This window comes from Charadrius vociferus, unplaced genomic scaffold (genome assembly GCF_000708025.1).
Source record: "Charadrius vociferus isolate BGI_N301 unplaced genomic scaffold, ASM70802v2 scaffold1, whole genome shotgun sequence".
Classification (NCBI taxonomy): domain Eukaryota; kingdom Metazoa; phylum Chordata; class Aves; order Charadriiformes; family Charadriidae; genus Charadrius; species Charadrius vociferus.
Window position 1 is genome coordinate 1998256 of NW_009647680.1, and position 22263 is coordinate 2020518.

Genomic DNA, 22263 nt, shown 5'->3' on the forward strand with positions numbered 1-22263 from the left:
TGCCAAGCGCTCTGGGTGGGTTTTACAGGCCTGCGAAGCCGCAGCTTAAGGTCTGGATGAACATTAATCACAGTGGGGACGATGACAGCTGCTCCTGTTTTACCCAGCTTTCAAGCGGGTATCACACTTCTGCACATCGTGCCCTGTTTTCCACATTTGCTTCGGTCTGCAGAGACGGGGGTTTATTACCTTCAGGACTGTGGGACCACTGGGCTTACCAGTTTTGGTACTGGGATTCAAGGGGGTGTCCATACCCAGCCCACTGGTGCAGTGCCAGCACTGGATGCAACTCAGCAGCAACCTCGGGCACACCCCTGCGCTTTGCTTTTAAAACTCCCAGGTTGCCATTTGAACAGCACGGTAGGGGTGAGGAGGAATATTTCCCAAATTTCCCTGACCTCTGTAATAAGAGCTACAGACCTGTGGGAAGATGGGGTTTGGGGTCCACATGTAGTTGGTCTCTTGAGCCCCCACCACTGCAAGCTGACAGCTGGGAAGGGCAGCCCAGCACAGACCCCACTGGGTACCGCCGACCCATCGCATCTCTCCCACCCACTCCGCTGTGTGTTTTCTGGCCGAGCAGCTCATCCACCACAAGGTACCCAAAAACCTGGCTAAGGGTGGTGCAGGAACACAGCGGGATGCTCAGACCCAGCCCAGTTTGTTGGGTTGCATCCAGCCCTCAGACTGAGGATCCCAGTGGCAAGCGGTCACCTGGCAGCATCCTTCCTGCTGGCAAGGGATGTCTGTCCTTTGCGCGTGTTTCACTGCAGCGTGCCTCAAGTCCAGTGCTGAGAGGTATTCAGTGATGTGAGAAGTCACAGCTTTTCCCCAAGAACGCACCTCACCACTCTTTGCACGCTTGTTCCTACAATGCAGGGAAGAGAAAGCCCTGGTAACAAACCAGAGCAGAAGAGATGTCACAGCTGTATAGAACACTGAACCCAAGCACCCAAGCGCATCCTGAAAAAGTCTTGTCATTTTGGGTGGGACTTGATCTGTGATTTTTGAATGCCTCTAAATGTCAACTTTGTTAATATTTTTAGCTCTTCTGAGCTCTCTCCCTATATGTGGTAAGTAAGAAGGCCACTGTGGAGTACTTACTTTTGGGAACATGCAGTAATCAGGGATTTCAACATTTATACAAATTGACTCTGGACGTTTGCTTCTTTGCATGTTTTTTCCGGAGGCTAATATGCAAAATACTTAACCTGGAGACAGCATTACAGTGAAGTTCTCAGTTTTTTTGGCTGGAGCATCCGCGCTGAAGACACAACCCAAAAATGGGATGAACCGCCTCCTTGTTACACCTGAACACAGCTGGCCATGAGGCTTTCCCCACCCTAATACTGGTTTTGCCTCTGTTAGTTTCTTTTCTCCCAGGGCCTTGAAAAATCAAGCTAAGCCCCAAATCTTACTGTCAAATCTTGACTCAAGCAAGCTGAAAAGCCACAATCTAAGCAATCACCAAATTTCTGCTCAGGGCATTAAAAATACTTCCAGCTGCCATGTCTTGAAGATGGAGTAATCAGATGGGTCAGGCTGACCTGTGCTCACACAGGGAACACGAGGTGCCGGGAAGCGGGTGAAGCAAAATGCTGCTCGAGTTTCTGCAAAAACCTCAGGTCTTTGCTGACCCGCTACCGCCCGGGGCAGGTTGTTTTTTCAGTGCACATGAAGATTTGGGGAGAGGAGGCTGGGACAGGCGGAGGGGAGCCCATAGGGGACAGATGCCCTTAGTGGCTTTCATGCCTTTCATGCCTGCAGCTCCCTGGGATCTGATTCAGGAATTTTCTAACAGACACTTCCATGAGCATGTGAGAGCCTGCTGAGCAAACCTCCCTTACTCAAAGCCAGCCACTTGGGTAACTTTGGTCCCCTCCCCCAGTCTATTTCAGTTGCATAAGCAAACATACGTGCAATATTTCCACAGGGCCAGAGCATTCCCCTTGCCTGCACAACAGCTAGAAATGGGATAGGATCTTTATTCCTTACTGAGGACGTTATAGTAATTCAAAAATACCTAGACCCACAAGGTATTTGTGATCCAACACCTCTTAAGTAAAGAAGCCCCCGACCCTCAAGAATAAAAAAAAAATAAATCATTGGGAGTGCTATTCTTAATGGGAATGTAGGCCTAAAGATCTTCAGATCTTCAGCAAAGTGTCCCATTAACTTTCCATCCTCATTTCCTTCAGATGAAGATGATCTCGCTAAAATCCTACTCTTCTTGCTTGGCAAGTTTGACCCTCTGCTTTGCAGACCCACTGATTTCGTGCCCGTGTACACCTACCGATGGCACCTGCTGTGGCGCCTTTCATTAACAGATATGAAAAACAGAGAAGACACAACCTTGGAGTCCCCAAGGTGTCACTTAGTCCTAGCGTGTTGTGGGCAAAGCTTAGAGATTTGTTTAAAAAGCCCTTTCTTCTTGTGGACTGAATATATTCACACTGGAAAAGTGAGAAAAGAAACATGTTTATACATTTATTATATACAATATTAAGGCACAAGTTTAAACAGCAAAGAATAAGAAATCTTTGGCTGACCAACAATATCAATATTTGCTGTGGGTGACACATAACGTTCTTCACTTCCCCCCATATGTACAAATAACCCTCCAGCTGTACAACACTGTACACCAACTTCTCTATACAACCAAAGGCAATAAAAAATGACAGTATTTTACAACTAGTTACCAACATCACCTGGAATGGCTACAGCACAGTTTCCCAAAACACAAAACAGTTCAAAGAGCTGGGAAAACCAGCACAAGTGGAGGTGCACCGCTCTGCTGAGAGGGGCTGATTTATGGCAGTAGTTCTCCACGCAAGTGCTGCTAGTGCTCGGGCTGGGGGGAGACCCGCTGGTCCTCCACACTTTCCCTCCAGGAAAACTACCATCTCTTGAGTTCAACATAATTGAGGAGAATGAATCTTTGAGTTTATTTGAGCTGGGACTCCAAAAGCAAACGAGAGTTGCCTACACCATAGTCTCTAACAAACGGTTTCCTACACCTGATCCTAAATCTGGGGCAGCATCAATTGTAAACATACCTTGGGATACCAGAAACTGGAGGGACTGTGGTCTCCAGGAGGCGGAGTGCTGTACACTAGCTGACTTGGAGAAGTTGAGCTGAACCACTACCAGACATAACTGAAAGCCACATCACGCATGCTGATTCAACACTGTTTCTGCTGGACGCCTAGCTGTCTGCCTGTACACAAATTATTAAATAGTTTCATTAAAAAAAAAAATACAGCTGGTAATAAAATGCTTAGGGACTTCCAAGCACCTGGGTATCCTTATTTCTTGGAGAAAAATGATGAAGTGAAATATTCACCATCGTTTTACTTGTAGTCCCTTGCTTTGTCTTCCTCCTGCCCCACTGCAACCACAGACACTTGAGGAAGAGCCACGGAGGTGGGTCAGCGCTGCTGCCACACGCAAGGCCAGCTTTTACACAAACACTTACAACCTTTAAATTAACATTTGAGGAAAAAAAACCCCAAACATATTTTACAAGGCATATATTAAGCTGCGTAACATCTTCCAAGGGTTTTGCACATTTGGTTTCACAATGCAAAGCTGCTAATACTCGAAACACACAGTTCGCTTGCCTGCACAACCTACCCACCACTACTTTGCTTAACAAGTGCAAAAATCAGAAAGAGGGTGACACCAACGTATGTGTAATTCTATGTACACGCAAAAATAAGTGCATAGATTTAACATAGCAATTTTTTTTTTTTTAAAAAAAAAAAAAAAGGTATCAGCCAGGCAGTACTGAGCACAGGGCTCTGGCCCCTGAAGGCTTTGAGATTGCAAGGACTTCAGTTTTCAGTGAAAGCAGAGTTTGAAGTGCCTAATGTTTTCACAATCAAGGACTCCAATTCAATTCCTACAGGAAGGGGTGACCTTGAGTCACCTCTGAGCACACGATCACTTCCAGCACCCATCACCTTTCCATTCTAGGCAGCTTCACATATAAAATCCCCTCACCCTTTTTCCCAAAGCCAAGTTCTTCCTAATGTCATTACAGCACACCACAAGGTTCAGGAACTGCAAAGCCAATGCAAAAATACCTCAAAGAGGAAAAATTCCCCATCAGCATGTGCAATGCATGAAGCAAATAGTATGCCATGACTAACACAGCTGGTGAGTTGGCTTTCTTACGGACAGTCACCACCTCTTATAGAAATCAGGGACTGAGCTGAAAATGAGAAATGTTCCATCCTGGTTAAAACAAGGTGGAAAGATACTGCAGCTCAGCACAGAAAACAGATGATGCTCATGCTTTGCTTTGCAGTTAAATGCTTCCCAGCCTGATCCTACACCCCTTAATGCCCAGTCTCACATCAGCTTGAACGGCAGGTTTGTATGCTCAAGGAAGGTAGGATTTGGCTGTAGGCATTGAAAATAGGGAAAAATCCTGTTCTTACCATGAACACACTGATTCTTCCACTACTATGAACCAGTACACAGTTAGAGGCATCTTCTGATCTCACATGTAGACCCAGCTTAACTCCACTGGACACGCACCCACACACCCCCCCTCTGAATGAGCTTCTGCACTGCACAGCCCTTCAGGGAGCTGCCGGGATCCTCCCTCGACTTTCCCTCCTGAAACCTTCCCATCCTCACAAAAGGGATTGCTTCAGCAGGGTCCTCCTGCCCCCCTCTACTTTCATTCTCCACGGGAACTCCAGCCAACAACTGCTCCTACCAAAAAAAGAAGTCTCAGCAAGCTCTGAGGTTGCAAGACATGAATATTTGCATTGTAAATCCAGCTCCAAGAGCAACATTTGTCCAGCCAGGAAAGAGGCACCTGTCCGGCTTGCCCAGGAAAACCAAACCACGCCACTTCAAACAAATACTTACAAGAACTTGCCATGTACATCTACGGATCAATTATTCACTGAAATTAAGCAGTGAATACTTTTGAGAAATTAATTGATACTGAGGAAGATGCAAGTTTCTCCTGGGTTACGCAGAAACTCCCTCTGGCCTCAAAAGAGCTGAGATTTTGCTCCCTGTCCCGGCTGCAGAAAGGCAGGAGAACAGAGCGGCACTGTGCACCCAGTCTGTAACTTTGCCTCCTTCTCTTTACACCAGAAAATGCATTTTCCTTTTCCCTCGATGATCCCCTTCTCACTCCACCTTCTGTTCTCAACGCCCCTTTCTGCTCAGAAAATCCCAAACGTTCATATCATCGCTCCTCTTCAGCTCTCTTGACTTCTCGCCTGGTCCAAAGTCTCAAAGTATCAGACTCAAGCTCTGTTTTGGGCACAAACTTTCTCTATCTTTCTTCAAACTCTCAGGGTTAGTTTTTAAGGTTGGCACACTGGGACCATCTTGGACCTGGCTGTATGCACATAAAACCCCAGAGATGCTGTCCTCTGCTCAGATGAGGACTTCCATCATGTCCGTATCTGGAAACTCAGGCTTGTGGAGCAAGCTGCTCACTCTGCCTTTGCTGTCGGGCAGCTTCCCATGGCTTGAGGTCCCTGCAACAAGAAGAAGGGAAAGTTGGTCTTCAGCTCAAATTCAACAGCAAATTTTTCCACGCAAATATAAAACCATTTCTGGGGGGGGGCGGTGGTGGAGCACACGTTAACTGTATGTCCTACATACTGAGCACCAAATTTAATCAGGAGGCTGAGAACATGTAATGCTGAATTCCCTGCACAATGACAGCAGGTGTGTTGGAGTGCCTAGACGCTAAGGGCAGGCACAAAGATGGCATTTAAGAGATACAGACCACAGTACCTCTTTTGCTGTGGCCCTAGAGAGAAACAGGCATTTGTGAAAGGTCTACATCACTTTATGGTGTTACTACTCGCCATATGATCCACGGTAGCTCTCCAGATGTATACTCCTATTCTGCATCAGGTACAAAATTTGGGAATTTAAAACATCATGAAGGCAGTACACAAATAATCTGGTAGGTGGTTAAATCTAAAGTGTAATACTTTGCCAGTGGGATGGGCTAAGAGAATGTATATGGCCAATTATCACAACGTACGATAGGTGTTAGGTGTTCATCTTCATCACCACAGTTCTCGACAGTCAAACTCAGGGAGAAGGACACTAATGTCTTACATGCAGGAAAAGCCTTAAAAGGCTATTTTTAGAGTACCTGGAAACAAATTCAGAACTGGATTGCCCAAAACACAGTAATCCAGAGTTTTAAGAAATCAGTGATATTTAGCCCTATTAATGATACACGGAATGTTTTTAGAGGGAAGGTTTGCTTTTGAAACAAGATGAGTGTGTAGGAAACTGGCTTTTTCAAAAGAATGTTTGTAAAATAAGTGTCTCCCTTGCTAGGGCTGCAAACCAGCAATTTCCACCTTTCAAAAAGAATTAAAATTGTATTTCTTTACACCAGCCCCCCCAAACCTCCACTTTCTCCTTATTATTTCCCCCTGGGGTTTCCTTTAAAAATAAGGGAGAAAACAGTGCCTTTACTAACCATGGTTTAAGTTGAAAAAAAAGAGAACGGTCCGGGTATGTGAGCAGGTGTGAAGTGTTTTCAAGGTGTGAAACTCTGTAATTTTATCTTTGGCAGCACAAATAATTGCATTCGTTGGAAACTCTGTCCGCTGCAGGCAAGCGGAGCTTTACAGATGCTGCTGAGCCTGATGGTCTGCAAAGCCAGACCAGGCAGCCTTGGATAATTTTCTCACTATGATTTTAGTTTCCCTGAAAAAACCTCCCCACCACCTTACAAAATGTGAAGGCATTGTCCCCCCTCCATCAATACTGAGGTGTCCCTGGGGATCCGCTGACAGGCATTTCGCACTGACACGGGGATCCGGCAGAGCTCACCCAGTTTCTCGCCAGCTGCTCGTGTCCCCAGGGTCCGCGGGGCTGGGCTGTGCGATGGGGTGGTACCCAGCCGTCCACGGCCAGGGAAGGAGGCAGCAGCAGGCCAGAAGAGCTCAGCGCTTTTGTCCGTTTGCGTGCTGCTGTCTTTGCTGCCCGTCTTCGCATGGGAGGCTGCAGGTGCCAGGATGGGCATGCAGGACAAGGAGGGCAGCGGAGGAGGCAGTGAAGGGCTCGATGGGTGGTCATGGTGCTCCTTTCCCAAGAGTAGCCCTTAAAACACATGGAGGTCAGTCACATCCCGGCTCGAACATAAGTGCTTCCCCCTTGTCCCACCCCAGAGCTACAAGGCGCTGGTCTTGATGTGTCTCCAGCCCTTTATGTCAGCTTAGCTTTTCCCCTTGACATCGCCTGTTGCTCTTCTCCTGACATTCACATGGTATTTTCCAATAAAAAAAGCCTTTTGAGAGGAGCTGCCCTTTCCTGCATCCCCTTTTGCTCACCTATCCCTGTGGTACCTACCCCTGGCACAGACTTGCATGCCTCTGCAGCCCTCATCCTGTGCATCCCCACACTACAATCCTGCAGTCATTTTCCCATTTAGCTGCTGCATTGCATCATGCACTCCTATCCAAAAGGATACTCACCCCCCTTGTTTAACTTTAACAAAGATTTTTTTCTCGCCCAAATTTGTTATTTACTCCCACAAAATTGCAAACATCATCTGCATGTGTCTGGGAGGATTTCCCCTGACTATGGTTTTCTATAATCAGTACAGAACAATTAAGATGATTAAAAATATAACTAAGATACAACGTGAGGTTAAAAAATAACTAGTTTTTGACTTCAGCACAAGGACAAATGTTCTTCCCATCAAAAGTGCTCTGGAAATGAGCCATGGGGGCAATGTGCTCCATGGCTGGGGCACTTTTCCTAAGCTCAAGCAGAACGATTAGGACGAAGTGATGGATGAGCCAAAGCTTAACCAAAACCTGAGCCCACCTATGCTTCCCTTCCAGATCTTCTCTTCCTTCTTCTCCTCAGCTATCTGGTTGCTGGTGAGCGAGGTCTGGCGTGAATGCGCGCCCGTAGCAGCGGCAATGGAGGGGACAGACCGAGCTGGTCGCAGGCTGGCGCTGTCGGCTTTCCCAGGGTCTTTCCGTGACCGTTGCTGAAGGACCTTGATCATGGCATCCTTCTCAATTATTTTTGCATGGAGATTCTTTATTCTGCCAAAATATGAATGCTCTGCTTACAGGAATGGAAGAGTTTATACAGGCAGCTGTCCCCACCCTGGGGCAGCAGGATGGGTCCCTGGGCACATGCCCTGCTGCTCTGTCCCCTCCGGTTTTGAGTGACTCAGACAAGGCAGCTCCCACCAGTTCCTCTGAGGATAACCACACATCTCAAAACAGTGAGTGTTTCTGGCTATTAAGCCAAAACTGGGAAGTCTTTTCTGCAGGGTTAACTGAACTCATCTACAGTTCAGGTGGTTTTATATAGGTGGTTTTACCAACCCAGCAGGAGCAATGAGAGCAGTATCCTAACTGAGCTGTGGATTGCTACCTTCACCAGAATACCAACACACAGGCAATTTACACCTCTGTAATACATGGGGGCCAAATCTGGAAACCCTCCCTTGGTAGGCTGAGTTAACCCCACGATTTGGGTCTGCCACCAGCTGGAGTAAAGACCTGCTGAAGTGAGCAGAAAGGTTCCCTTCGGTTTCTCTAACAGCTGGGCTGGGCTCTTGCTTCTCCCTCACTGCTGCAGAAACAATCAGCACGAGGTGTGCAGAGCCGAGCAAAGCTTGCTACTTCTCTCATACAGACCCCAAAGACTCTCAAATCACAAAATAACAGGATTATCTGAGACTTTTCTCCAGGAATGATTAACACCAAATCATACTGAAAGACTACAAAACCACATTTAAAAAAAACCCCAAAACTGTACATGTACAATATGACAGCCAGATGACTATAGCTTGACTGCGATATACAATATATAGTCCAATGCAGCTGCATTTTGTGAAGCAGTAAAAGCTAAAATGCTGCATCTGGAAAACCTATACGTACAACGGAGATAGCTAGTAACTTCATGTTACCATTAGTTTTCATAATCAAATGTCTAATTTGCAATGAAAACACAAGATCCTAATCTATCTTTAATGAAACCAATGGCAAAACTCCATTACTTCACTGGAAGCAGGATTAGCTTGCACCTGTGAGTGGAAAACAAAACCCAAACCCAGTAAAAACAATCATTGATATTTTCCACAAGTAACAAATACACCTTTTTATAAAAGTGTCTGCAGATGGATGTTTTTGTGGGGCAGCCAATATTGAACAACAGATTTTAAATAGTTTTTCAGTAAAAACCTAGAGGAATACACAGACTTTCTTAACAGATTTTTACTCATCAAAAGGCCACTTTTCACCAGGAAAAAAGTTTGGATTAATAATACCGCCCAGGTCTAACGTTCATGGAACTACACAGCCACATGTCCACTTGTGTGCTGCAAACGGAGAAGTATCTGCAACAATGAACGTTACTCTTGCTGACTGCCTGTGCCTGCCCCAAATTATTTTGTATCTTCTATTACTTGTAAATGCATCTTTTTTATCGGTGCTCGTCGTGCTAAATTTTGCAGGTTTGCTCCTAAACGCCAGTGTGACCATCACACAACTTGGATGTGGGAAACTTACGTGTGTCTAGAAAGCAATAAGCAGGCAAGGAGCGACGAGCGAGGCAGCAGCAAGCCCTCACGTTGCTGATTATGTAGGAGTGGGATTACAACTTCAGCTTTCACATCCAGACACTCTTGTTTCCAGAGGGGGATTTTCACCGAGATTAAACAAACATTCAGCTTCCTCACATGCCAACCTACTTTTAATAATGGAACAGCCTCTGTTTTGTAAGAAGGTAGTTTTTGGCACAGAGAGGCTTAGCAGGAAGGTAGGGAGGAAGTTATCTAATGACAGTAACTCTTTAATCCCTGGTTTACTGCTGAAGAGCAAAACTAAGTCAAAGTGAAGCTAAGCCCATCCTTTCCAGGCATGCATCAAGGAACAGGTGGTCGTTCTGGTTTATCTGAACCCAGCCCAAACCCCATGACAAGCAGGTATGGCACGATAGCCCCTTACGTGTACTCCATGTCCTGGCAGCGCCTGTTGGCTTGCACGATCTCCTCCTCCTCCTGCCAGCCCCGCACCTCCAGTGCGCTCTCGCTGTAGCTGCCATTGCGTGAGTGGCTTGAGGCCGAGGTGTCCCTGGCAAAGCGGTTCAACATGGTGAGTCGGGCTCCTGAGACCGCAAGGGTGGCTTTTGCAAGTGTGATTGGCACTTGCAAAGAAAACCCCAAAACCACATTTGAAGAGCAAGCTAGTGATGGTTGCCTATCAAGTGGATGGCTATCTGGCATTGGGTCATCTTGCTGCGGGCTACTCTTGGCTTAGGTTTTGTCATTAACGCCATTAATTAACTAGGCAGAACAGAGAGCACACTGAAATCATGGGTGACCCCCACGGGGCTAACAACCAACCTGAAGGACAGTGTCAGACATCAGAGGGACTCACTCACTGGGAAAATGGTCTTAAGCCAACAAGACTACATCGCAAACGAGAAACAAAATTGTATACTTTGGAAGGTGAAAAATAGCACATGAATTGCTGCCTAGACTGGAGTGCAAAAGAAAAGGACCATCCTGAGTCATGCACTTAACTGCACTTCAAAGGTAAATCTCGTTTTAGGGTGTTTTCAGGGGATTTGGCTTCTAAGAAACTGGGGCAAGAAGTTAATTATCCCATCCTCCTCATCGCTGGAAAGCCTCACTGCAGTGCCTTCTGTGCTTTTGGGCACCAGACTTCGACACAGACAAACTGGAGACAGTCCAGACTAATGCAACAGGAATGGGAAGGGGTTTATACTGGGACATGTGAGGAATGGCTGAAGGAAGTAAGTTAGTTCAGGCCAGGGGAGATACAACAGGAGGTATCTGTCTTCCAATATTTACAAGGCTGTTACAGTGTTGACAGTGATCTGTTGTTCATCATGTACACCTGGGAAGGACAAGAATCAATTGAGGTAATTTGCAGTAAAGAGGTTTAGCATAGCTATCAGTAGAGCCTTTTTAATTTGAAGCTTAATGAAGCGGTGAAACAGGGGACTCAGGGCACAAAATTTTCCCTGTTACAGGTTTTTAAAACTAGGTTAAATACCACGTTGCAGACCATGGGATGGATGCAGCCATGTACCAACAGTTCCTGCTGCTCCATCGGTGCAGTGGAGGAGTTGCCTTACCTATGCTGTGCAATTCGGCAGCCCGAGACTTTGCCATTGAGGCCATTGCTTGAGTCTGGTGCCTGGATTTGATAAACTTTTGGACCTGGTCAGAAGGGTAAATCCTGTCTTAACTGACTGTTGTATCTCACTGGCATGATGCCACAGAGAGGTGCTTTAACCCTGGCAGCACGACTCAGCAGGGAAAGGCAAGCAAAATCCAGCCTTAAGAAAATATCCGTGCCTTATAATTCCCCCATGTTTTCCACGGTGAAGAGAGCTGCCCGCTGGCAGAAAGGCCATCTTACCTCTCCGTTGCGGCCGTGGCTGCGGCGTTCATGGCAAAGTGCCTGATTGTACTCTCCTCCAGGTACTTCTGCTCCCACTTGGTCATGTCGGCTTCCAGGGCCAGGATCCTCTCCTCCTTCTCCCGCACCAGCTCCATCAGGGCCGGGGCATTGTGCTCCGGGAGGCTGCTCGCCTGGTAGCTGCCCTGCCTCTGCCGGTGGAAACAGTGAGGGACATTCACTCTCTGCCAAGTACGGGAGCTGCTAACCCTTTTTTCCCCACTTCTCTGGAGCACACAAGGTCATCCCCATGTCTTTTGACAGGGGCAGGTAGAAGCCCCAAGCTGAACCCCTTAGATTCCAGGAGGACCCGCAGGTTGACCATGTATGCAACCCCAGCACACACTTCTCCGGACCGTGCTGACAGAAGTAGGGATCTGGCTGCTCCCTGGTTGTGCAGGATTTCATGGGATACCCCAAGCCAAGGGGAAAAACGGGAAAAAAAGCCAGTAGGGAAAAGAAGCAATGAAGCTTTAAAAGATACTCTTCTTGCTGGGACTTCATCACACAGCTGGGCAGTGCCCGGTATGGACAAGCAATTATTACTAGAGTGTTTATACATAAAAGCAGAAAAAAAAGCGAGCTGTAACCTAGCTACATGTAACATATTCAAAACAGCAGCTCGGGAAATACCCTGGACACAGATTTATGTCTGTCTTTTTTGGCACATTAGTTCTCATGTGCCCTCAGAAGATGCTTTCTGTGGTGCAGCAGGTAACTTTCCAACTGGAGAGGTAAAAGATCCCCAGGCACTGAGGGGGGACTCCCATGAGATGCTGACAAGCAGCCACAGGTGCATAACCCTTTGCATCTACACTGTGAGGAAAGCACTTACCCAGGCAGAATTTATGCTACGCCATTACAGCCACTTAATTAAAGGACCTAAGCAGCACAGGTAGCTGCACCAAGCTCCTGTCACTGCTGGTGGAGAGTGGAGGTGGATGGAGATCCAGCCCTTAGCTCAGGGGAGTTTGGGTGGGATGAGCCCACGCTGGGGAGAGAGGCACAAAGCTCCGGGAGAAGTCAGAATAAGTAAATGGTTTTTTTTTCCAATAAAAAATGCAAGAGATTTATTACACTCCACAGTGCACAGGATTGTGTTAAAGGGGAAACCATGTCTCGGCAGCACTGGCTTCTCATCCATGCTACACCACGAACTTCCACCAGCAAAGCCGTTCTCTGGCACAGCACCAGCACCAGTGAGGGCTGCAGCAACCATTTCCATTTTCCAAACCACAGTTCCTCCTTCCAGACACTTATCTCCTACTTACAAGAAACTAGAGATACCAGGAGAGGGCTGCAGCCTTTGCCTTTGGTGCGGTAACAACATGTTTGTGAGCTGCTTTCTAGAAATGCAATATGGAGCAGCCCTTAGAAGCAATGGCTGCAACTCTGCTCCTGCAAAAATCAGCACCCACACTTCTAATATTGTCAGCCCCCTGGCAGAACGGTAATCTTTTGGAAGCATGGCCCTGGTCTGTAAATGGCATCTTGGGACATCATGGGTACCTGTCACCTTCTCAGTCAAAACCTCTGCCAGCCCCATGCACTCAGCCTGCAATGCTAAGTCAAAAAAATAATTAAAAAATGAAGCAATCTGTAAGTTACATTTTCTGCTAAAATGAGCAGACATAGCCTAAACTCCCAGGACAAGGACTTTGTCAACAGTCTATCCCATCTACTTAACAATTTGTCCCTACATTCCAGCCCGGAGAACAAAACCTTTTCTAGTTCTAGAATTCACTTGAATTTTAACTGTATTTTCTCAAATCTTCTTTCATTTACACCAGCATTAGCATCTCACACCCCATGTAATTTCTTTTGAAGTTGGAGGAGAGCAGGCTAAGGGGCAAATAAGAAGAGCTACTGGAAGAAGACAGGAACAGCAAGTCCATGATGGAGAGGACAAGAAAGAATTAACATACTTATATGGCAGCAAGGAAGAGCCAAGATGGATGGGAAGGGTCTCCAGGGAGCAGCAGTGACAGTGATGCTGTTGGAGGGGTGTGGGGGAACCTGCCCTGCGGCTGCCGGTGAGAAGGGGATGGATGCTCAAGTCCGGCCACCTAATGATTCTGCAACTGCTGATACTGCCTGTAGAGCTATTTCCCAATTGCATCCTGCCGGCAGGATCAGCCCTTCTGCTTTCTGGGAGCGCAAGCTCTGTGTAACAGTTGCTTTGGTCTCCGCTAATGGCTCATAAATAAGGAAGGGTTATTGTAGCAGATGCGTGCATTGACAGAGATATGAGTGAGCCCTTTCAAGAGTTACAAGACCATCATGCTTTGCTTATGTTGCTGGTTTTTCCCCAAGCGGTGGTTTGATACACTTAGTACATCTGCTCGCTCTCCTCTGGAGGTAATGCCCATGTATTTGGCACTTGGTGACGGCTGTAGCCTGGAAATCCTCCCTGCAACCACCTTGTGCTTTTTTTTTTTTTTTCCTTTTTCACAGATGACTGGACTTTGAGACTTGGGGATGGAGGAGGAATAACAAAGGAATACCTGTGCATAAAATAAAAGTGTAACACTATCCCTCTAAAGACACACAGCTGCCAAAAAACAAGGGGATGTACACAGAAATGCAAACCTACACTTCTAGCCCATTCTGGACTGGACTGATACTTGAATAATTTATTGTCTGAAGATGACACCATTTGTCTCCAGATCTGTCATGGGTAGAGGTTTCTGTGAAACAAGTACACCAGCTTTGCCCAGAACAAATATGGTCCAAGCCCTTGCTCCCACCTAATGCATACCATCCATGTTGCTTTTTCAATGAAAGATCAGCCAAAGTCTGTGGGCTGAATCTCATGCCCGTATGTACCACACCTTTCTTCTCCTCCTTAGTCATGGAACTGATCTTGCACAATCTGTGACTGCTAGAGAGAAACCTGAAAGGACATTGTCCCCTGGCAGGTGTGGGGGGACACATAGGGGCAGAGCCCTGTCTGCCCTTGGTCAGGGGAGCCAGGACCTCCCAGCCCCACAACAGGCAGGGCCCAGCTGTGTCCAGCAGCCCCACTGTGGAGCTCCCCCACTCTCCACTGAAAATCTGAGTTAGAATCATAGAGCAGTTTGGGTTGGAAGGGACCTTCAAAAATCACCTAAGTCCACCCCCCCCCGTCCTGGGCAGGGACATCTTCCACTAGATCAGGTGGCTCAAAGCCCTGTCCAACCTGACCTTGAACACTTCCACTGATGGGGCATCCACAACCCCATCCAATGGAAAGGCTTAGGTGGAAACCCCAATGACCTGAACCCAAAAGCAAGGTTGCACCTGGCAGGACTGCAAGCAATCGTCCCTCTTTAAAAGTAACACCGAAGGCCCCATGCTGGGGTCCCACAACAACCACTTTGTCCTCACCTGCTGCATCCGCAGCGAGTCCAGCTCTCGCTCCAGGCGTGTGCGCAGCCGCCGCTCCATCTGCTCCCTCTTCTCCCAGGCTGCCTGCAGCTGGGTCAGCGCCTGCTGCAGCTTCTCCACCTTCTCCACATAGGCCTGCTTCCTGCGCAGCTGCGGGGGACAGGGGGTCAGCAGTGCTGGGGGGCACCGCACACCCACCCTGGGCCGCTGGGTTCCCCCCCCCGACTTGCAGGTGCACCTTGGGTGCAAGCATGACTTTGGCCATTTGCTTCACAGAGTTTCTCCAGGGGAAGGATGATGCCCCTTTGATGGGCAGGAAAAGGGCACAGCAGGCATCACCAGGGCAGCTCTACCCCTTTCAGAGGGAACGCTGCCCATATCTTGCACCCATTGGGGATCTGCTAGCCACGAAACCTCCTGGCCAGTTCTAAGCAAGAGCTGTCATGTTCATGGATACTCTTTGGGCAAGCACACAGACTGGCCTCAGCTAAGAGGAATCCCAATGGGGTTTTATTGACTGGTGACACTTGGCACATTGTCTGCACCCACAGAGTCTCTTTTTTTCAGCCCTGCATATCTGCTCAATGCAGGTGGAGCAAGCGGAGTGCCAGCAGCTGGAAGTGCTCCACCTGCTCTATCCTGCTCATGGACTCGGCCATGCCAATGTATAGATGTGCTGGCAGCTAAAGCTGGGCCCTCCTTGTGTATGTAATGCAATTATTGAAGGGCTAAGCATGACACAAGGATTTTGCAATACAGGGTGTTACAGCCAGAGATTACTCGAACAGCATACCCCAAAAGGAATGTGCAAGTGGACTGCATTTATTCAGGGTCCTTAGCGGCTATCCCCACTTCTTCTGGCCTCCTACCATGTCACCGGGCACTCAGTGACACCACAGGATATTGTGATGGGCAGCAGCTGGCATGCTTGAGAGCCCTCAGGGAGAGGAGGATGCAGAGGCCGGACACACTGGGCATCAGCTGTGCCGTGCACTGGGATGGGCAGCAAAGCCTGTGCTAAAACATGACACCCAGCCAAAATCTGGTACCAAGAAGGGGCGAGCTCACTCACAGAGGGCAGGCACACCTGGGTGTCTGTGAGCAGTCCTCATCCCCAGGGACCATAGACACTGACCCAAAACCTCACCCGCAGTGCTGCCTGCTCACCCCATTGCACCCCAGCCTCAGGAAACCTAGTTCTCCTCTTCTCCTCCAATCTTCTGTCATGAATTTTCTCTTCATAAGCATGAATAAATTTACCTTTCTCAAGATATCTGCCTTGTAGTAGAGAAAGCAACAGCACACACAAACACAAGCTGTAAACCCCCAAAGACCCCGATGAACCCCAAAAGACCCCAAAACACTCTTGACTTAACTCCCTGACTCAGAAAGGGGGGCTGAATCGGTTTGAGTGCTGAGATGTTGCCAAGCCTCAGTCGGACCCCAGCTGCAGCCTAGGGGTTAATGGGCAACGTTCGAGGTCACTGCCATGATCACTAAGATCCTCTTTAGGACTTCTAGTCTCCCTCATTTATTTATACACTTGTTTGAGACCTGAAGTTTTTCAGAAGCAAAACAAGAGGCAGAAAAAAGCATTAACCCCAGTCGACACTGAGGATCTAGATAAATAAGAGAGGCTGAAGGGGTGCTGTAAGCTGGCAAGGCCAGGGCCAAAACCATATCCTAGCGCCTACCTCTTTTTAAGTACTTAAATCACTATTGAAATTAACTGCAATGTGGGTTATGATATAGGACCTACAGCCACAAAATATCTGTCTAAATATCTAGTGGATGTAGTAAGAAGTTTGCTGCCTTGTTCCTCGGCATATGAAGCAAATAAACACCAGCGGTGGATTCCCCCAGCTCTGCGAGGCTCCCCTTCACCCGGAATCCTCTGCTTAGCCCAGGACTCGCGTGCTGCAATGAAGTTTTATTTTTACTTGTGTGATTCATCTAGGTCCCCTCCCACTGATTACAATGATAACAACATCACTTTTTCTTGAAATTCCTCTTCTGCCACCCTAAATCCATGCATGTCACAGGTGAAGTGTAATATGGGCTTGTTCACAGCAAAAACAAAGCTTGGCTTAAACAAACCTCCCCAGTCAGAGCTGACAACTGGCAGTGTGACCTCCCTACCCCTGCTGTAATCTGGGCTAATGCTTACAGCTCCCTGGGCTTTCCATGAAAATTAATGAGATTATAATCCCCACTAGTCTCTGGCAGCAGCACGAAGATTGCATTCCTCAGGAGCTCACGACTTGCCAAGACAGACATAGCAGTGGCTTCTTGCTGAATGTGTTATTTTGGCAGTAGGAAGGCATCTGTGCCACCTCCCAGACACACCAGTGTGGATCAGAGAGGGAAAGGGGGCTCCCCTGGGGTCCCTCCTTAACAGCAGACCTCATCCGCTCCCCCATATCCTGACGAACGATGGAGGGTCCATCTGTATCACAGCAGCCAGAATTTGGCTTTGCAGCAGCCCACTAAGCCCCAGGGTTCACACACTCACGCATGAGTGCACCTCTGCCCATGTGGGTGAGGCGATGCACATGCATCCACCGCCTTAGAAAACAATTTTGTTGGAGATATGCAACAAGACAGTTCCCACATTCACGAATTTAGAGGGAGTTTCTTGAGCCAATCCTGACTTTTCTATCCTGCCTGTAGATTCATAAGCAAAAAACTCACCCACACATTTAAAAAACAAAGTGTCATTTGAATTTATGGGCTTGTCAGTGCACTATGCATCCATAAGGCAGGGGGACTGCCATCAGAAATACATGACAGTAAGCTCCACTACCTCACAGAAGCACAGATTCAGATAAATAAAAAAAAGCTGGATGGCACCTGGAGAGGTACCAGTCCATCCGCCCGCTGCAAGGTAGGATCAACTCTACCTAAAACCTGGCGCATGTCTGTGTAATCTTTTTATAAAACCTTCCAGGGGTAGGGACTCCACAGCCTCCCCCTGCAAACTACTTCATGGCTTATTTTCCTTTACTGCCAGAAAACTTTTACCCTAATGCCTAATCTGGTTTTCTCTTATGCAATTTAAGCAAATTACTTCTTGTTCTGTTTCCAAATTGTGATCTACTAGAGCAAGAAGCATTTAATGAAACAATTCACATATTCACAAGATCAGCAAACTTGCCTGAACACTGCTCTTGTCCCAGAGATTAGGAAAATAAAGATGAAGAAGAGCTAAGGCTAAAAAGGGATGATCTAAGCAAATCAATCTGTGTAAACATGAGTGGGTCTTGGAAAAATATCTGCACTAGGAATGTAACTCCAGTTTGAGCTACAGAATATCTATTCTATAGATATGAGATTTGAGTTAAAGACTGTAAGAGATGGAGAATCCACTATTACCCTAAATGGGTTGTTTCAGTGTTAATTACTCTAACTCTTTATTTCCAGCCCAGCTGGAAATATTTGCCCAGCTTTAGCACCCAAACACTGCTTCTTATTATTTTTTCTTATGTTAAAGAGCAACATTTAATCTGGCTGACAGCAATCCCTTCTTCATGTTCATGCGCATGGACTGGAGCCCAGCCACCTCTTCACTTTTATTGTTCACAGCAAAGAACAGCTTCTGGGCCCCAAATAAATTCTACAGCTGTTTTCTGAAGCCTCTCCAAGTATACAGTCTTCTATCCGAAGCGTGGACCAGACACACAATTCCAGCAGCAGTCTCCTAAATGACATGTGGTGATAATACCACCTACATATTTATGAATTAAATCCTTCTACTAGCAGGCACTCAGGATAATGTAGATTTACACAGTACACTATCTTATGTTAATTCAACTTAGTAGTTACTGCTTATTTCTCAAGCTTTCATTTAAAAAGCTTTTAAACTTAATTACATTCTGGTGGTAGAAGAAATCTGGGTGGATTTACAAAGCAGTGCATGAGGTAGAGCTCTGTTAATAATAATAGTAACTTTCATTTGAGTGATTTCATGTTTCCTTCAATATATTCCAAATTACAGTAAAAATCCCTGGTTTAAGATGAAGGTTCAAAATGTCAATGATATCTGCTGCATATGTGTCAAACTGCAGACTGTTGAAAAGGTGCTCTGATTTAGTGACGAAACAGGCCAAAAGCAAGGGACAGGGAGCACAGAAGCTTGGGCACACAAGCCACAGATTAAGTGCACTTCACTTGAGCTGCATGACATTGCCTTGAACAATTAAAACACAGTATCTGGGATAAAATTCATTTGAACTCCCCCTAGAATGAAAAAAGCAGTTGAATGCTACCAAGTCAACATGGATTGGCTCAGTCTGAGGGCTCTGACACACAAACTTTGGTGAACACCATAGCATCTCCTTCACATGTTGTAACCCTCGAGATCTACCATGCCCTATGCAACAGGTTACCACCTCCGTAACATCTACCGTGAACATACCTGAACCTGAACATACATAAGTCTATGGGACCTGATGAGATGCAACCCAGAGTTCTGAGGGAACTGCCTGATGTAGTTGTCAAGCCACTCTCCATTATATTTGAAAGCCATAGCAGTCAGGTGAAGCCCTCAGTGACTGGAAAACGGTAAACATTGCACCCATTTTTAAAAAGGGTAGAAAAGAGGACCCTGGGAACTACTGACCAGTCAGCCTCACCTCTGTGCCTGGGAAGATCATGGAACAGATCCTCCTAGACACTAATGCACAGGGAGGACAGGGAGGTGATTTGAGACAGCCAGCATGGCTTCATCAAAGGCAAGTCCTGCCTGACCAACCTAGTGGCCTTCTATGATGGAGTGACTACATCAGTGGACAAGGAAGAGCTACAGATGTCATCTATCTGGACTTCTGTAAGGCCTTTGACATGATCCCCCACAACATCCTTCTCTCTAAATTGTAGAGATGTGGATTTGATGGGTGGAGTGTTTGGTGGGTGAGGAACTGAGTGCATGGTCACATCCAGAGGGTAGTGGTCAATAGCTCAATGCCCAGGTGGTGATCGGTGACAAGTGGTGTCCCTCAGGGGTCTGTAGTGGGACCAGTACTGTTCAGTACCTTCATCAATGACCTAGACAGTGGGATCGAGTGCACCCTCAGCAAGTTTGCAGACAACACCAAGCTGAGTGGTGTGGCTGACACGCCCGAGGGACAGGATGCCATTCAGAGGCACCTGAAAAAGCTTGAGAAGTGGGCCCATGTGAACCTCATGAGGTTCAACAAGGCCAAGTGCAGGGTCCTGCATCTAGATCAGGGCAATCCCCAGTATAAAGATAGGCTGGGGATGAAGTGATTGAGAGCAGCCCTGCCAAGAAGGACTTGGGGGCAGTGGTGGATGACAAGCCAGACATGAGCTGGCAATGTGTGCTCATGGCCCAGAATGCCACCTGTGTCCTGGGTTGCATCAAAAGAAGCATGGCCAGCAGGTTGAGGGAGGTGATTTTGCCTCTCTACTCCTCTCTGGTGAGAAACCACCTGGAGCCCTCAGCACAGGAAAGACATGGACCTGGCTAGAGCAGGTCCCGAGAAGGGCCACAAATATGACCAGAGGGCTGGAGCACCTCTCCTGTGAGGAGAGGCTGAGAGAGTTGGGGTTGTTCATCCTGGGGAAGAGGAGGCTCCGGGGAGACCTCATTGTGGCCCTTCAGTACTTAAAGGGGGCCTATAGGAAAGATGGGGACAACCTTTTCAGCAGGGCCTGTTGTGATAGGACAAGGCATAATGCTTTTAAACTAAAAGAGGGGAGATTCAGACTAGATATAAGGAAGAAATTTTTTACACTGAGGGTGGCAAAACACTGGCATGGGTTGCCCAGAGAGGTTGTAGATGCCCCACCCCTGGAAACATTCAAGGTTAGGATAGAGGGGGCTCTGAGCAACCTGATCTAGTTGATGTCCCTGCTCACTGCAGAGGAGTCGGACTAGATGACCTTTAAAGGTCCCTTCAAACCCAAACTATTCTATGATTCTATGATTGTACAATACACTGGGCAGGTGGTTACCACCTCCATAACATCTACTATGCCCCAGGCAGGAGGTTACCACCTCTGTAACATCTACGATGCCCTGGGCAGGAGGTTAGCAGCTCTCTGGAGGGAAACATTTGCCCTCTCCTCAGCTCCATCAGTCCACAATCCAGGATCCTAGCTCCCATCCCCAGCAGAGGCACATTTCTGTTGGACGCCTAGACAAGGAACTGGCAACTGCAAAGCACTTAGAGACAGAGCCCTCAGGCTACAAACGTATTTACTACAACCCAGCAGGCACAGGGTAGCTTCTCACACCACCCGCCTGGAAATTTGCATGTATGTTTTTGCTGCTGTCACCGGTGTGTATTCAGCAAGTCAATTTTACTTGACAATACCACACTGACAGCCTGTGGAGCAGCCAGGAGCTAAACGTATTTCTTGCCACCTCCTGTGTGACACTGCAACTGCAGTAGAAGGTGTTGCCACCTAAAAAAATGTTCCTTTATTCAGCCACTTTGTAATGAAATGCAAACAGAAAATCTCTAGTTGCCTTTAAGTCAAACAGTGTCAAGTGAATTATGTACAGATTAAAGGTACACTAGCTCCTGCAGCTACCCCAAAGGGACTGCCCCAAATACACCGGGACAGTGAGCAGGCTTTAGACTAACAAAGAAGCAGTTAAACTTAATGTGATCCTCTTCTTGCTGCTAAGTGTATCCACCAGAGGCAATGGAGTTTTTAAAATGTTCCTAAATAGGAAGTCAGAATGGTCTAATGGTCAGGAACAAAACAGCAATGCCTTCAGCACTTACATATAGTACCTTAAATCTTCCAAACTCTAAGTAATCGTTAGTTAGCCTAACAGGGGGTCTGTCATGCTGGATACCCTGATAAAGAACATTCAAACATCACTGAGGTCAATTCACCCTTCATCTCGCCAAGACAATGAACTGCACTTAAATTACTTGCAAGTATTTGAAAAACGATTCTATGAAAGGCTTTCCCTGCTCCTCTCAAGACCCCTTGTGGATTCCTGCCCAGGCCACCCCTGGGGAGGGTGCAGGTGGGAAAAGGGTAACAGACCTGCCCAAACTCATGCCAGCAGCCGGTGCCAGAGCATGAACCTCTACCCAAGCCTGCTAGCCCTTCACCAATGGGCCGCCTGCTCATATGTTTATTTTATTCCCCATAAAACGTCCTCCCTCTTTGCTGGTCACAGGGCTAGAGACTTTAGGGCCAAAAAGGCCCGCTTTGACAGTCTTGCCTGATCTGTCAGAGTGCACAGACTTGCAGCTAATTATTAACACCTTTTGACTGAAGGCCTTAAGGAACAAAATAAATTCAGAGACCTCCAATAATGGAGAATTGACATCATTCTTAGTTATAGTTAAAACTGAACATTATTTCCACTTTAAAGTTGTCTAACTCCAGCTTCCAGCTACTAGATGGTGTTCTGTACTTGTCTGCCAGTTTGAAGAGTCCCCTCTTCCTGGGATTTCTCTTC

The 22263-nt window shown here is 47.2% G+C and overlaps 1 protein-coding gene across 1 annotated transcript in view; it reads right to left on the reverse strand.

Moving 5' to 3' along the window:
* Positions 1–5378: 5378 nt before the first annotated feature.
* The window catches only part of AMOTL1 (angiomotin like 1), a 46064-nt gene continuing 29179 nt past the window's right edge, over positions 5379–22263 (reverse strand). The window contains exons 7-12 of the mRNA XM_009881235.1: positions 14820–14969; positions 11415–11605; positions 9972–10097; positions 7831–8057; positions 6832–7101; positions 5379–5507 (exon numbers count right to left, since the gene is read on the reverse strand). Of these exons, the coding sequence (XP_009879537.1) occupies positions 5404–5507; positions 6832–7101; positions 7831–8057; positions 9972–10097; positions 11415–11605; positions 14820–14969 (1068 nt within the window). The 3' untranslated portion in view covers positions 5379–5403. The remainder of the gene's footprint in view (positions 5508–6831; positions 7102–7830; positions 8058–9971; positions 10098–11414; positions 11606–14819; positions 14970–22263) is intronic.